General features: G+C 42.5%; 1 protein-coding gene across 3 annotated transcripts in view; it reads left to right on the top strand.

Annotated features, from left to right (window-relative positions):
• MBOAT2 (membrane bound O-acyltransferase domain containing 2) overlaps positions 1-17,533 on the top strand; it is a 123,420-nt gene that overhangs the window by 78,467 nt on the left and 27,420 nt on the right. For all 3 annotated transcript variants that reach the window (XR_004302490.1, XM_032430206.1, XM_032430207.1), the window contains exons 4-6: positions 4,223-4,318; positions 15,092-15,147; positions 16,391-16,445. Coding sequence is in view for 2 of the 3 variants with exons in the window: in XM_032430206.1 (XP_032286097.1) it covers positions 4,223-4,318; positions 15,092-15,147; positions 16,391-16,445 (207 nt within the window). In the remaining variant the exon portion in view is untranslated. The remainder of the gene's footprint in view (positions 1-4,222; positions 4,319-15,091; positions 15,148-16,390; positions 16,446-17,533) is intronic.

Here is a 17,533-nt window from a genome sequence, read left to right as displayed (position 1 = left end):
TTTGGTTAATCTTTTGATCTGTTTATGAAACAATACTACATTATAAATCACTGTGACATGTTCTTTTATCTGCAGGGATCGGGCAAGTCCTCCTCATCATATGTTTGTTTAGTTTTCCAGGAGACCTTGAAAGTCAGTTGGTCAGGTTCCGCTGGAAGTATTGTTAGGATTTTGATTGGGATTATGATGTTATATTTAGAGATTAATTTGAGAAGAGTGGACTTTATGTTATTTGAATTTTCAGAGTAAGTCTAAGATTAAGTTCATCCAAACTAACACATATCCTACTTCTTTCCCACTTCAGAAACTTCCATATGCTTTTCCCCAGGATTTAGTAGTGTCTCAGGGCTGACAAAGTACCGAGTGTTCTGACAATTTTTTTTATATGTTAAGAATGCATCCTTCTCTCTTAGTTTGCTGAGAGTTCTAATTCTTACATGGAAACATTGTTAAATTTTATTAGATGGCGTTCTCTGTATTGACTATAACTGTTTTTCCCTTTGGTACATCACTATGATGATAGATATCACTAGTCCTTTTATAGTGACTCATACCTGCATTTATCAAATAAGCCCTACCTGATCAAGATATTTTATTTTAAATTACCATTAGTTGTAGTACGCTAAACTCTTTACTAAGGAATTATTTTGGTTATCTTTTGCAGCATGACAAACCACCCAAACTCGGTGGGTTCATGGCAGTTTATTATTGTTTTTCATGGTTCTGTGTGTTGGCTAGACTTGGCTGGACAGTCTTTGCTCAAGGACTTATGTGGGTGCTATTGCATGTTGGCTGGGGCTGTGGTCATTTGAAAGCTTGACTGCTTGACATCCAAGATGGTTCCCTTCAGTCGAAGTTGACTGTTGGCTGGGAGATCAGCTGGGATTGTTGACTGGGACTGTTACCTCTCCGTGCGGGCTTGGTCTGCTCATGTGTGATGGCTGGGCTCAGAGTATGCTAAGGACAAGCATTTCAAGAATGAAATGGAGGAAGCTGCAAGACTTCTTATGACTGGGCCTTGAAGTTTCAGGAAGTCATTTCCATTATATTCTGTCGGTAAACCAAGTTCTTAAGTCCAGCCCCTTCCAAGGGGAAGAGGATTGTATTCCATCTCTTGCTGTTTGGAGCTACATGTGCAGTAGGGTTTTTACTGGGGGCAGCAATTTGGAGACAGTCCTTTGGCCCCCACAATATACATACGTCCTGCATAAAAATATTCTCTCTTCCTCCCAAGACCCCCAGAGTGTCACCTCCTTATTGCATCCAGCTTGACACCTCCATCTGTTCATCTAAGTTGGGTCTACTGTGGATGAGGCTTCTTCAGTGTGGTTCCTCAAATTAAGCTCGTCTTCATGTGAGGACCAATGGGGAAGTTTTTGTCTCCTTCCACCCAGTAGCCAATATACAACGGTGAACAGTGAGAGGGTAACTGTAGTAGATCTTTCTGTTAAAAGAGGAGAGGAATGTAAGTCTCTTAGCAATCTCTGGTCCATAGCAATTGTGAAGTCCAGATGGACACCTCTTACCCGTTCCTTGAGTAGTGCCCCACCTCATCCCTGTGAGTTGTTCTCTGTGGCTCTTTCTCTGCACCCTGAGCTATCCTTCCTTTTATACAAGAAATGGCCAGATTTTGTGGTTGAACAGCTTTCTTAGCCTGCTACCTACCAGTAGATAATTGGGGACAGAAAGATCTCTTCATTTTGAACTGCTTCTCCCTTTCCATCCAGTCTCGTATAATTCTCTTAAAGACTCATGTGGGCTTCCTATGTCTCTAAATCTCCTGCATTAGACAGAAGCCACACCCACGGCCTCTTTTAGACCGTCTTCTTTTACTATGGTCTGAACGTGCTGTGGGACAGCATCCTCCAGGTTCTTGAAAACGTTCTTGTCTAGCAGAGAGTCTCAGAGGCATAACCTTAAGATTCTTGGAAACTGTTGTTTTTTTTCTGAGAGGTCCTCTAAAGATGTGCCCTTACATCTTCTGCGGTATCATTAAAGAATGCTCTTCACCTCATCTTTACTGTGAAATCTTTGAGAATATTTTGTGACTGGAAAGATTATCCTGAGCTCTATTTTTTTTCTAAATTCTGCTAAAAACCTGAATACTGTTCATTTTTAGTTCATCTCTTTATATCCATACCTTACTGTACGCATCTAGAAGGAACCAGTTGGCACTTTTAGTGGAATGTGTTCTGTTTTCCATGTTGGTTGGATGGAGCAGCAGTGTTAGCAATTTCTGTAGCTTCCAGCGACAGTTTCCTTACTGCCCTTCAGATCTTCACTAGCAATCTCCTTAAGGCCTTTACACTTCCCGTCTGCACCCAGTCCTCAAGCCTGTGCTCTGTGTTCCAGGTTTTTATTATGGTAGCACCCCATTTTCACTTATCAAATTCTGTTCTGATTCTACCACTCCACCAAACTGTGTTGGCCTAAAACAAATAGGTATATTATTTTCCTAATAATTTTGTGGGTCAGGAATTCAGAAAAGGCTCAACTGGATAGATGGTCTCTTTTTGATATGGCATCAACTTCTTCACTCACACGTCTTACGATTTGGTGTCTGTCTGTCTCACTCTCTTCTGCATGGTGTCTCATCCTCCAGAGCCTCTCCATGTGGTGGTCTCAGGATAGTCACACTTCTTTCATGACAATCAACTTCCAAAAGGCAAGAAGTAGAAAGTGCCAGGCTAATTATGGCTATGCCTGGAACTAGCAAAGTATTACTTCTGCCGTAACCTACTGGTCAGAGGAGCTGGAAGACCAACCCAGATTCAAAGTGGATAGAGAAATAGACTCTTGTTCGTAATGGGGGGAGCAGAAGGTCGGGTTATAGAAGAGCATATGAAATGGGAGATATTGTTGTGGTCATCTTTGGGAAACACAGTCAGCCACATGATTTTTAGACATTATTTTAAGTTTGATTTGTCAGCACTCTGTGTGTGAGTATGCATGTGTGCTATTTTGTCAGATACAGTTATCAGGAGTATATTAGTTTTGTAAAACATTTGAATTAGGAAGCTATCCTCCTTCCACCCCCCTCCCCAGGAATAATTCAAGTAGATCAAAATTACCTATTTGTCTAAAGTTTAGAAGATTTCTTTTTAAAAAAAATATTTATCTGAGAGAGAGAGAGTGTACACATGGCGAGTCGGGAGGGGCAGAGGAAAAGGGAAACAGAATCCTCTAGCAGAGTCCTTGCTGAGCACAGAGCCCAACGCGGGGCTCACACCCAGGACCTTGAGATCATGACCTGAGCTGAAATCAAGAGTCAGACGCTCAACTGACTGAGCCACCCAGGCGCCCCCAAGTTTAAAAGATTTCTTTCATAAAACCACCTGAAATTGCCTATGCAGGAAACTTAAGATTTTAAAGTAACCAAATATATTGAGTTGTTCCTATTGATTTCTTCTATGTGATCAATGTTTAGAAAGTCCTTCCCCAATTTGAGAACGTTTGGATATTTATCCACATTTCCTGTGTGTTCTGGTTTTTCTCCTGACAGTAGTTCTTTAGTCTATCTAGAATTATATTGTTAACTGTTTAGATGATAATCTCTCTCTGCTCATTTGCAATTCAGCCTTCATCCTATGCAGTGTTATGTGTTCTAGAATCTGTTTCTGTTCTCTTCATATTGATATGTAAATTCTTTTCCATACTATGTGTTTAATTATTGTAACTCTGTCCCAAGTACCTTGAGAATGTGAAAATCACTAAATGTTCACGCCTATAAAATGTGAGCAAATGCCACCTGATCCACACTAAGGATGAATGATTTTATAATGTTGAGAACAAGTTTTTAAAATCCTATTAAGAATTTGTTTAATGTATAATTTAGCCAAATATTTTTGGGCCAAATTGTGTTTTCTAAAAAAAAAAAGGAGGAATAAATAGAAATACCAGTACTCACAGTTTTATACTTGTGAATATGACTTTCATATATATAATTTGGTTCATGGAGGTCTTTCAGAAGGAAAAAATTAATAAAAGCAGTAATTAGATGCATCTACCATTGAAGATGGTACAAAATTTACAAAAGTAAAGTAGATACTAGGAGAGAGTTTTTACGGTTTATTGAAGAAAGCTATTTGTGGAATAGATCTAGAAATATTTAATTTTTGAACCATTTAAATTTTGAATCATGGTTAATAAATTACTTTAAAATGTATTTTTTAACAAAATGAATCTTTTATTTTCACTAATCTAGTTTATTTTTGTTTTCCAGATATTGTTTTGTGTTTGCTTTGGGATACCTCACAGTGTGCCAAATTACTAGAGTCTATATCTTTGATTATGGACAATACTCTGCTGATTTTTCAGGGTAAGAGTAACACTTTGACTCAGTAGCCTGTTTTATCTATTCTAGCATGTTGATGAAAGGACAACATATGGTGCATTTAGTAGTTAAAATGAAAAGTGATCGACAGATGTTTTAGTTGAAAATTCTGTGAATTTAGACATTTTCTTTTTTTTAAAAGATTATTTGAGAGAGTGCACACAAGAAAGTGAGCACGAGTGGGGGGTGGGGCAGAGGGAGAGAGAGAGAGAGAATATCCAGCAGACTCCCCACTGGGTGAGGAGCCTGACTCGGGGCTTGATCTCACGACCCTGAGATCATGACCTGAGCTGAAATCAAGAGTCAGATGCTTAACCGATGGAGCCAAGCAGGCGCCCCAAATTTAGATGTTTTCTTCTTGTAACGTGGTCTTTTATGGTGCTGTATAAGTCACAAAAATAACCTGTCCTTTTAAGTTGACTTATATACAATTTCTAAATATGTAGCAATTAAATTTGTTGTATGGCATTCTGATAATGGAAGCATTCTCTAATTTCATGGAAATTTCTGTCATCAGTTGTAACTATTGAAAACCAGCCCCTTGGAGTCTGTCCTTGACTCTCTGTTTCTTTCTTTGTTCTCCTGAGCCTCTTTTGTATAGTCATTCACCAGCTTCTGTATAAGATCTGGTCACTTCTTCTTGTTTCTTAATACCCCGAGATTTTTTTTTGGACCAGAGGTCCTTGGCCTCACCTTGTCTTCTGAATTTCCTAGAGAAGACACTTGAGTATGTATTTTACTTGTACGCATTTCACTTTTATGGAATGTTCTATATTCTTATGTCTAGTATTCAACTGAGTTGTGGAAATAACTTCTGCCTTTTTGTTCCTTCAAAAGGGAGGTAGTTCCTCTGTGGTACTCTTTGTCCTGTAACAAAACTGATTAAATGTCTGCTCCAAGATAAATGTAGTCCAAGTCCCTAAGGACCAACGTGCTCACCGTCTTTCTAAAGGGACCTCTGCTAAGGATAAGCAAAGTGGAAAAAATAAAGTATATCATGGCATCTATGAAAAACAGTTAATTCAACATTAGAAATGGACCAAAGTTGTATGAGCTTAGAGAAAAATTACTGCTGTGAAACAAGAGAATTTTAGAAGATGAAATTTTTTTTCTCCTTAATGGGATTTAAGTAGATTTTATTTTTTTAAAACTGACTTAAAAACGGGTTTGGATGAAAGGAGGTTGCATACAAAAGAACAAACAAAACCAAGCCAAAGCGAACTGATAAAATACACTAAAAAACCTAGTTAAATTAGAGATATGTTGAGTAGTATAGAGAAATATATCTGGAATTCAGAAAAGGAGAATAGATGCTGGTGATCTAGCTTATAAATAATACATATTCTTGCAGGAAAAGAGCTAACAGGCAGGATCAGTAAATATGTTGGGCTACTGAAAATCTTCAGAACTTGAAGACGTCAGCCAGGTCGCATGTTGTCGTTAGGGTATAATGAAAGTAGGAACTAGTTGTGAATGCTTACAAGAGTCAAGATCACTTAGTTTAAGCTTCCTGGGAGCAGTTGCCCTACTGGTCTTGTTCATCGGGGTATCCTTCGTGCTTAGCACATAGTGGCATTAAATAAACACTTACTGAATCAATAATAATAATACCTTAGTAAAGAAGAAAGACAATACAGTGAGAAGAATGGGGGAGGAGAATAACAAACAATGCAGAACAACCTGAGCAATGTGGGCGAAGCTGTGCAATCTAAGAGACAACGTCATAGCTTTCGTGTTTGCGTTATAATGAATTTAGAAATGAATTAAGCATTTGGTATGAAATAGAAACAAAAAAAATACTCTTGACAAATTCAGTTTATGCATGTTGATAACAGAAATGTTAACATGAGCATCTGGAAGTTAATACTGTAAAGTCATGAATTTTCAAATTGCCTTCTTGAGTGCTCGGATACTATAGCCACGTACGAGGGGCGCTAAGCAGGCAAGGCTCTGCCCTCCAGTCTTACTTCAGCCACAACTGCTCTGTGTCTCTAGCTTATATTTGGGATTCCACATACTACTTCATTTAAAAAATATCGTGCTGCTTGTATTTTTAAACTGCCAGATTTAAAAAGTAATCCAACGTCACTAAATTGAAGTCACGGATGCGGTCGGCGTGAGTACGGATTTGCATGACGCACTGTTTGCTGGGCCCTCACCACCCCGCCTTTGGTTTGATCTCAGTTGTTACCTTTCTTATTTCTCTTACCTGACATTCTAAACTCTTGTTTACTACTACTCTCTAGCTGGGGATAGGCCAACTGCTGTTGAAACAACACAGTTTCAGTGGCTCAGCATAACACATGTTTATTTCTCAGTCACTTGGCAGTCCTCTAAGGAGGGACCCTTTGCTTCACACACGCATTTAGGGAAGCTTCTTTCTCAGGGCTTCACCTCCTCCAGCATCTCTGGAATCCTCGTGATTATGTTGATGAGCAAAGGGAGGGCATGCCTCCTCACCACTGCTGCTCACATCCTATTGGAAAAGAGTACTTACGTGGCCCACAAATTAGAGGGCAGTTTGCAGTAAGAGCAAGATGCATGTTTAAAAATAGCTTTATATGACATGGCTTTAAGTATTTTGCTGCTGAAATTTAAAATTTCATTTCAATATTTAAATATAATTTAAAATGTTTAAGTATGTGGAAGAAAAACAACATAGCATGTTAAAGATGGACAACCTGATAAAAAACTCCCAGTGTAATGTGTAATGTTTATCCCTTAGGAGGAAACATTTGACCATCAGCAGTAAACTGATAAAGATTAGGCAGAGACAAATTAGCTGAAGGAGGCCATCTGGCAGAAGTTGAAGGACTCTTTTTTTTCTTAACTGGACACAGGACAGAAAAGAAGCCATCTAGAGGCAGACTCTTTCCCTAATGAAATATTTAGGCATTTAGAAGTCTTGAGTGTGTTTAACACGTGAGCAGAAAAGATCGTAACTTGATCCTGATGAGGGTAAATATCCAAAATGCTGGATGTCTGCAGAAGGTAGAGTTGCATACAGTGAACCATCCTTTGTCCTAAGAGCTCATGCTGCCCTGAATTTGGCAGCACAGGAAGTGAAGCTGGGCTCTTGCTGAGGAATCACATGGGAGCTCTTTTGTACGGGGCAATCTTACTTGCATGAGGCACGGGAAACTGATATTGTGTGTGCGTATGACTGTGTGTGCGTGTGTGTGTGTGTGTGTGTGTGTGTAGTTAGGCATGAGTTCAAGATATGTTTAAAATGTTGATCAGATAAAAGGGACTCACTTTTTTTTTTTTTTACAAATTTATTTGAGAGAACGCACAAGCGGGGGCGGGGTGTGGGGAGGGGCAGAGGGAGAAGCAGACTCCCTGCTGAGCCGGGAGCCTGATGCAGGGCTAGATCCCAGGACCCTGAGATCAGGACCTGAGCGGAAGGCAGACTGTTCACCCACTGAGCCACCCAGGCGCCGCTAAGGGACTCACTTCTTAATAGAAGTTTCTTTTCGCAGAAAGGTTGAAAAGCTACTGAAGTCTTGACTTTCATGCTAGCCTCAGAAAATAGATACAGAAGAAGTGTAAAATAATTAAGTAGCTTCCCTTTATATCAGCAATAACCAGTTAGCAAATATAGAGAAAGGATCCTAGTTTCACAAGCAGTTAAAAACTATGATATGTCTAGGAATACATGTAAAAAGAAACGCACAGGACCTCTGTGTAGAAAACTATAAAACTTTACTGTAGATTATAAAAGAACACTAACTGGAGAAACATCTTGTTATTTAGATGGTAAAATTCAGTATTATAAAGATGGTAATTCCTCTCAAGTTAATCTGTAGGTGTCATGCTGCTCAAGGTAGGGTTTTGAGGGAAATGAGATGAACTGAAAAATTTCTCTATAAGTGTAAGTGCTCGAGAATAGCAATTTCAGTATAAAACACACTACTGTTTGTCAAGTAGCAGGCGCTTACATGTTACAAGACTGACACAGGAATAGACAAAGCCATGAAGCCAGGGGAGAGAAACATACTCATGGGATCTGAGAAATAAAGGTACAGAATAGAAACGGTGGGATTATAGATCCAGTGGGGAAAGCCCTTCTTGATTATTCAGTAAATGGTGTTGAGACAGAAGAAAGGTAAATGCTTGCCTTCTTTGAAGATAACTTGTAGGTGGAAGCGAGAACAGATATTTTTTTGGCAGGAAGGTAATGAGTTCTGATTAGAGTATGTCAATTTTTGTTGTGCTGAAGGGATAGCTTAGTGCATCCAGGAGATGTACATGACATAATTTTCCATTCAAATTAAGGATATGTTTTATAGCTAACTACATAGTACCAGGTCCTCAGCAAACATTTTAGTACTGCTTACTCCTGTGTCCATTCAGCCAGGAGTATTGAGTATTGAGGACATGCTGTACATTTTGCTGGGTGCAAAGTACTTTTGTAGGTGACAGTCCTGTCCAGCATAAGGGACAGACCATGGGTCTAAAAGCTACAGGTGTGATTGTCACATGCATTCCTTTTTTTAAGTTTTGTTTTTATTTGGGGGGGCGGGCAGAGGCAGAGGGAGAGAAAGATCAGCAGGTTCCATACCCAGCACAGAGCCCAAAGCAGGGCTCCATCTCACAATCCCGAGATCATGACCTAGCTGAAATCAGGAGTCGGACCCTCAACCCGCTGAGCCAGCCAGGCGCCCTGCATGTACTCCTTTTGGAAAGCCTTGCTCAAGTCGAGAGTCTAATTGTAGATGTCTCTCTGTGCTCTGTGCTAAGTTCTAGAAGGCCCCCGCTCTCATCACCCTCCTGTCACACGGAGCCCACTAACTGTGTTGTAAGTGGGTTGGATGTAAATTACTCAACTGCTGAACCTTAATGTTCCGTCGATCCTGTTTCATCCCAAGGGAGTGTCTCCCACACCTTGACCTACATCTGGTGAGAGGAGACCTTCTGTCTGGCTCCTACTAACGTAGGTCAGGTTACCAAGAGCAAACAGGCTACTCTATGGCTTGAATGATCTGGCTTCCACCCTCCCTAAGCCTTTTCCGCTCTTCTGTCGCTCACAAAGCAGCGGGCTATAATGATCTTTATCGGACATCTGCAGTTTTCTAAAGGCTCTGCGCCCCCCACGGGGTGTGCCTGGCCCTGCCCCTCAGCCCCCACCGACTGCCTGTCTTCCTCGCTGCCTGATGCTGCAGCCTCGTGGCCCTGCTCTCCTCTCCGGACTGTTGCCCAGCCCGTTCCCCTGCTCGGGGCACCCTCGCGGGCCAGCCGTCCGTGCACCTTCTACAGGCCCAGGGGATATGACTCCGACTCCAGGTTGTCCCCTCGGTTTGAGGTTTCTCTCATCTCTGCACACATACCTTCAAATGTCTCCTTTGGCTTGTAACACTTTTTTCTACAGTTATTCACATACCTGTTTATCTCCTGTTTTAGTGAGAAAGCCTCTCTGGAGACCACACTTTACAGCTAATTATCATGTCCTTCAGTGCCTGATGCCTAGTAGCAGTTCCAATATTTATTAAAGGAAGGTTTTATCAGACATTTGCTGTGTCTCAGATACTGTTCGAGGTATTTGTCATTATTGCTACTTTATTTAATCTACACAGTGGCATCATTACCTCGATTTTTTAGATAATAATTTGGGGGGGAAGTGAAATAGTTTCTCAGTCTCCCACAAGGGATTGCTGGCGGGGCAGGATTTGGGTGGAGTTTTCTGACTTATGTGGCCGGCTGCCTGGTCCCCACCCGCACCTCCACCCGGGGGTCCAGGAGGCACCTCGCACTGGATGTGCCCAAAACAGACTCCCTGCCTCCCCTCCCTGCCCCTCCTGTGCTCCTTCTCAGCTGCCTCCGTCCTTCTAGGTAGTTGCTCTGGTCAGAAACCTTGGCGGCCTCGGATCTCAAACCCTACATCCAATCCATTGTCAGATCGTCATCAGATGCTGTCATCTTTACCTTCTGACGACAGCTGGGCTCCACGTCAGACTGCACGTGCTGTCACCCTCTTCTGCCTACTTATCCCACCATCCTATCCTGGCCTATTTCAGCCCAGAGCCAGAATACATCCATTTAAAACCAGATGACTTCGTGCCGAAAACCCTCCAGTTCATGCGTCGCTGGGTTCAGAGCCTGTCCTCACTTGCCCCTTCAGAAGCCCTCCGGGTCCGACCTCTGCCCCCGCCTGTCTCCAGCTTCTGCCTGTGTCTCCCCTCCACACCTGCTCCAGTCCCATCTCCGCCTGGGCCAGTCACATTTCTGCCTGAGGGCCGTTGAACTGCTTTTCTCCCTTCCTGGATGTTCTTAACCTCCACAAGTTGCTCTTTGCCTTGTTCTCGCTTGAAATGTCTCCTTTAGGGTGAGGCCAATTATCACCCTGTGTGGGCACTCCCTCTTCCCCGGCCCTGCTTCGTTCCTGTGCTCTGCACTCAGCAGCATCTGGTATACGAGGCATTTACCTGTTTATTCCTTTCTTATCTCTCTCTGTCTGGTCCATTGTGAGGTCTGTGGCAGCGAGACCTTCATCTTGCACACGGTTGTGTCTCCAGCACCTGGTTTATTGTAGGTGCTTGTTGAACACCTGTTTCTGAATGAGGGAGTAAGGTGAATGAATGAGCGTGGCTCAGAAACCCATGCCCTTTCCATCATGTCTCCCTGTGTATTCTTTGGCATTCGGTGTGTGGGGCTTGTTTGGCTGCAGGGGTTTTTGCTGTTTGTGGAGGAAAGAGATGACTACGGGGGAGAATTGACAGTGCGTCTCTATTGTCAGGTGACTTATACCCTGGTGGCAAACTGACCTTTGACCTGGCAGGTGCTTGCCGTTGCTTTGTCACATTCGTATGCAAATGGCTTTAGAGTCAGCATCTCCTAGAGATGATGGACAATTAAGAAAGTGACTATTCTTTTTAGCATTCATTTTCTTTCTTTTTTTATTATGTTCAATTAGCCAACATATAGTACATCATTCGTTTTTGATGTAGTGTTCAACGATTCATTAGTTGCGTATAATACCCAGTGCTCATCACATCACGTGCTGTCCTTGATACCCATCACCCGGTGTTCATTTTCTAACTAAATCCTATTACTCTCATTATTTGTAGGGACAAAAAAATGCATATAAATGATTTTTAACTTTTCCATCCTTTTAAGTTTTAAGAAGTGTAGAGCTCTTAGTTCTTTACATCAGATAGGCTTTTAAAAAATATTACCTGAAACTATTTCATCAATTGAAGTATTTATTTTGAACAGTTAGATTCCATATTTTCCCACATTCCTAGCAGAGTGCCAGCAGGAGTAAATACGTGTCGTTCCACCCAAATACAGTGATGTCATCATGTAGAAGGTACAGGTGGCTCTGTTCGCAGCCCAGAGCGGACTCGGTGGAGGTTCTGAAGCCCTCCACCTTCTCTCCCTCCTCCATCCCTCAGACTCCACCTTGGGGGAAGCCAGAGGGCCTCTCTGATTCACATCAAGTGATCGCAGACTTTCTAGAACCCGGGAAGTGATTAGCTATTGCAGACTCCGCCAGATGCAGTCAACAGGTAGTTAAAATGTCAGTAAAAGTATAAGTGAAATAATGTCTGAGTCACCGAAACAAGTATTTATGAACAAAATGCACTGTTAAGAACCACTGCAGGTAATCTCTTTGAGAACAGTGGAGTTGTTTTCATTTAGAAGTGTTTTCTTCGCACCCTGGGTTCGGCTGTAGTGAGGTGAGATTGGTTCTCCTTCCCCATCACTCTGTTGTTTCCTGGTCTTGCACATGCCTGTGTTGGACTCATCTGTCCATTTTCCCCTCTGGTTTACTTTTCTGAGCTCTCATTAATCTGTTCGTGCCTTACTGAACCCTTTACTGTAGTACTGTCTTATTTTCATTTATAACTTACTCCTTCAGAGTCTTTCTGTAGTAATTCTGCCTTCTAGCATTTTACTCTCACATTTGCCACCCCCTGCCCCCACCCCATGACAGGTTGGACCAGAGGCAGCAGAATTGCCAGCCATTTAAAACCAAAAGGAGGGGCACCTGGATGACTCAGTCGTTGGGCATCTGCCTTCGGCTCAGGTCATGATCCCAGGGTCCTGGGATTGAGCCCCGTATCGGGCTCCCTGCTCCGTGGGAAGCCTGCTTCTCCCTCTCCCACTCCCCCTGCTTGTGTTCCCTCTCTCGCTGTGTCTCTCTGTCAAATAAAAAATAAAATCTTAAAAAAGCAACAACAACAACAAAGGGAATATTCAGGGCTAATGATCACCAGTAAAGGAAACAAAATGATGTTGAGATGTTTTTGCAAAACCAGTTGGTTCTCTGAGCCCATGTGTATGCCAAGTATCGAAGGTGCAGAGATAAATAAGGCAGTGTTCCTGGTGTTCAGTAGCCCATGACTTTTGTGGTGACAGGAAAGTAAACCAAAAAAATTACAAAACAGTGTGGTAAATGCTTTCAAGCACAGATGAAAACGGACAGGCAGGAGGGAGTATGATCAACCTGTAGAAGGAGTAAGAGATCTTGACTGGACACTTAGAAGAGTCCATGTATTTGGCATTTTAAAAATATGTATTTAGCACATATCTTGGGCTAGGCGCTGGGGATTCAGTAGTGAAAAAGACTGTTCCTTACCTCATGGACTTTCTAGAAAGGAAAGAGATTTTAAAACAGCCAGTGTAATTGGATCAACGAAACACCCATGAACCTAAAAATATTTGGAAGGAAGCAAACAAGCTAAGGTTAAATGAAGGACAAGTGTGGGCATCGTGGCTGAGGGCCTACGTGAGGCAGAGCTGTCCAGTGGGCCTCTAGTACGAAGTGACTTCTCAGCTGGGACTTGAAGAAGGAGCTGTCCTTGCAAAACAGTTCCAGAAAGAGTGGTCGAAGTGGACGGAGCACTATTTGGAAAGACTCTGGAGCATTCAGCTCGGCTGCCTGCCTTCTTTCCATCCCTGTGAGGGAGCGTGGTTCTCGGATGGAGCAGCACGGTCTCACACGGCCCGTTGTCCCAGCCCAGGTCACTTCCCGGAGCCGACCTGCGGCCGCACACCTGATAGCGCAGGAACTGCCTGGGGCTGCCGGGACGCGCGGGCCACAAAGGGCGTGCACGCCGAAAGCACATATGTGCGTTTATGGGGCATCTTACATATATGTACCTAACAGTTTAGTATGTCACTGAGCGGATAAACTCCATGATTTGATACCGTTTTTATTATGTTTGAGGGAAAATGGGAATTAGAATTTAGAACTGAAGAGTATTTTATAATTCTTTGGTGAACTAAACTATGAAGAGAATGAGGCAGGATGAGAAAAGTGATTCTCTGCCCTCAGGGAAGTGGGAATCATTGTTTTTACAAACCTCAGAGGCCCGTGAAACATCCTGCAAGCCAACAGGGCAGCTGGGTACTCGTAGCAGCCCGGAGGATGGGTCGGCTGAGGGGTCGTTCCCTGAGAGTGAGTGGTAGAAAAGGAAGAACTGACTTCTAAGGGAACCGAATGGGAATCTCCTCCCTCATGCACTGAGTTTGAGAGCAGTTGTCATCGGACAGGACAGGTTGTGTGTGTGTGTGTGTGTGTGTGTGAGAGAGAGAGATCTTGCCTGCTGGGTGAGGAGAATGAGCCGTAAGTTCTCATGGCCCCTGATGGCGTCCTCCTTTCTTTACGTGTTGAAGGATGCTCGTGTTTGGCCAGAGGTGGAGTGGACACTGACCACTCATGCTCTGAGCGCTGGGGCAGGTGGAGGAGCACCGGGTCTCCGTGGTGGGGTCTGAGCTTCCTCCTGCACTCGCTGGTGGCGTGGCTGGCCTGTCCCCAACGCCTTGCCTTCCCTGCACAACGGAGGCCATGCGGACTCCGAGCAGGTGACGCTCACTCTCTACCTGTAGGCAAAACAGGATTTCCCGGTTTTAGTGAAATTCCAAAAATATAAATAAATACCTTGTGATTAATTGTTCTGTAACATGAATGTCTGTAAGCTAATGTAATAAAGGATAAATGTATATCCTGGTGGCTTTCAAAATGTGGATTTATTTATTTTTCCTTTCCAAACTATCCATTCAATTAGAGATTATAAAATATGGAGAAAAGATTGCCATTTTCCTGATTGTGGCATGACTTAGAGCCCTCTTTGAAGGGTGCTTTAGGCCAAGGGCGGCTCTCACAGGCCCTTAGTCCCGGGGTCCCAGACCAGCAAGCCGGACAGCAAGCTGTCCTCTTTCTTCCTCCCGCATCCCTCCTGTTCTGTTCTACATTTCTCACCCAACCTCTTTTAATTTTCTACCTATTCCCCTTTTCCCAACTCACTTTCCACCTGTAGGTCAACTGAGGCAAAAGGCAGCATGGTACGTTGAAAACTCAGAATCAGGAAGCCCAGGCCACGCCTGATGCCTGGGGGCTCCTTCCTCTGGCCTCGAGTTCTAGGGCGCCAATGAGGGGCGGGTGATGCTGCTCCCGCAGGGTCTCAGGTGGAGCTTGAGCAGGCGTTTCTCCCCCTCTTTCTCTCTCTCTCTCTCTCTCTGTGCCTGCCTCCTTCCCTGCCCTTCCCTTCTCTTGTCTTTTCTTTTCTTCCCTCCCTCCCTCCCTTCCTGTTTTTTTTTAAAGCAAGGGAGAAGGCCTGGATCCCTCAGCTCCTACACCTTCCCCAAACACAGCAGCCCCTGGATTAGCTCTTTGAAATCCCTTCAAGATCTTTTTGTATGTTAAAAAAAAGTCAGCATTTTGTAGTTGTATAAGCAGAATAAACTGTTTTTCATATATCAAAGTATTATTTTAAGTTTCTGCTTTCAAATACTTGTTTTTTTATTTTGTCACAGCCCAATGATGATAATTACCCAGAAGATCACTAGTTTGGCTTATGAAATTCATGATGGTAAGAATTTAGAAATTAATCTTTCGTCACTGAAAGAAATCCTATTCAAATGTACTTTCACCTAAGATATGACCCTAACTTTCTGCTCTGTATTCAAGGAGGTCAGAGAGGGGAATCTTTAACTCTGTCTACGTTAAAGTGTATTTATTTTTCTGCAGTGTTTAATCTCAATTTCACACTTGATCCAGTGACAAAAACAGAGTAAAAGAATGGGATCCTGTCATAGTACCCACATTAGTGGCAATTTAAAATATAAAGGAAATAGACATTTGATCTCAATCAAGTATTATTAGTCCCTGCTTCATCTCTGTGTTACATTTTTATTAATATTTGATGTTTTCCCCATGCCCCTTATCCCTTAATATATAATACACACACACACAGTGACATATAATTTTAGCATAAATATTTATATATTCGTATTTTATATCTTCAGTGAATGGACACCTTGCCATAGGAAATGCTAAAAGTCTGGGCTATGAGTCACGAGTTTGACTCTGGTTTCTTCACAGACTGGAGGAGCATCCCTGTCAGACCCGTCATTCGTAGTGGCCTAGGGAGCTTCTTGCATGGGACTTTTAGCCCCACTGTATATATAGATCACCCATCCTGTACCCTCTACTACAGAAGACCTACAAATAATTTCTAAGTATATTGTTTGCCTCTTAATGTAGTCCTCCTTTGGTCTTTAAATTGGGCTTAGAATCTAATAAGTTGATGTGTAATTGTAAATCGTGTCCTCCTCTTTGGGGAGAGAAGGTAAAGAAATGGATGGAGAAGGTATATGAGTACAGTTTTCATTCCTTAGAGTCATCGAGAAATAAGGAAATCATTCCTTGCTTTATGTTGAGCTTGTAGCCCATAATACTGATTAGTCATTTAAATCATCTAATAATAGAAACATCTTAATGCCCCCTTTTGAAAGTCATAGTGTTTGCTATAAAATATGCTAGGATTTTGGAATTTTTAAGTTAATAATGATTTCCTCTAGAGAAGAGCCGGATTTGTGCCCTGATGTGTGTTGTTTCTCTCCTACAGACCTAGATGTGTTGAGTTACGTGGTGGTCCTTTGATGTGATTGAACCTGTGTTGCAATGAGAAAGAAAGGAACCAGTTATTCCAAAATTGGGATTATAGCTTGAATTTCCAATGAGAAAAGTGGTGGAAGTGTGAATGGGGAAAAACACCATTCTTTTCTTGGAGGAAACCATAATTGATAAAAGTCCCTATTTTTATTTTTCAGGGATGTTTCGAAAGGATGAAGAACTGACATCATCACAGAGGGGGTTAGCTGTAAGGTACGTGCTCTCTTATCGTGTCCTGCCTTGGTTCGCGCGGTCTCTGCCTCAGATGCACTTTACTCTCATGGCTAAGGCTGACTCATCCTGCTGGCAGTACTGACTTCATGAAATCAACTTTCCTCCCTCCACACACCGCCCTGCCACCACATCTTGCTAGGCTAGGCTGCCTGTCCCTTCTAAGGCTCCCACGGCACCTTGGATATATTACGTACCACGCGGATATCACTGAATTTTCTGTCTCTCCTGTGATTTTCTGAGTTCCCTGAAGACAGTCTTCATGTCTGCCATGTAGTAATGAGTGATAATCGCTGCTTCTGTTTATAGACCGATAACTTGATGGCAGTTACTGGGCTAAGATATGTTAATACGACACATAGATACCATGTTTTGAAATAATGAAGAACCAGTAAGATCTTCTCGATATTATTTAAGGAATTCATTCTGGGTGGGTTTCTACTTCATTTATGATAGTACTCTGTTGACTAATCTAAGGAATAGCTTAATTTCTTGGAAGGCTCTATCTTAATCTAATATAATTAGAGATTGAATCATTTTACCTAAAGAAAAATTCCTAGGAAGCCCCTTGTTTTTGGTAAATCTAGAACAAACAGATGCATGGCTGTCGGAAGAATGAGGTTAAGCTTGTGATAGTAGATAGACCCTTTTGGTAGCATGTCTTGGGAATCTTCTTATATTTTCCCCATCTTTAAGATTATTCTATTTTGATATTCTCTATAGTCAGTATTTACATATCAGTAGGTGTACATTTGAATATACTCAGAGAGATTACTTTGATCTGGGTTCTGTGATCTTTAGGCATCCTTCGCCCATCCCTAAACCTCTCATTAAGAGACACTCAGCCCCCCGTTTCTGCCTTTCCCTCCCACACACCCACCTGGCAAAACCCCAAACCCTATTAAATTCGACTCTCTGCCTACCTAAACAGTGGAAGAAAGCAGAGTGGAAAACATTCATTGCAGATTGGACCTGTTTTGAGTGTGTTACCGCAAACTTAGAATCATGGCCTTAGTGTTGCCAGGAGTTCGGCTGCATCTGTCCTGTGCACTCGCCGCTCCGCAACCCCC

The sequence above is a fragment of the Phoca vitulina genome, unplaced genomic scaffold (genome assembly GCF_004348235.1).
Source record: "Phoca vitulina isolate PV1807 unplaced genomic scaffold, GSC_HSeal_1.0 scaffold42, whole genome shotgun sequence".
NCBI classification, from domain to species: Eukaryota; Metazoa; Chordata; class Mammalia; order Carnivora; family Phocidae; genus Phoca; species Phoca vitulina.
This window is presented reverse-complemented; position numbering and strand designations above follow the sequence as displayed.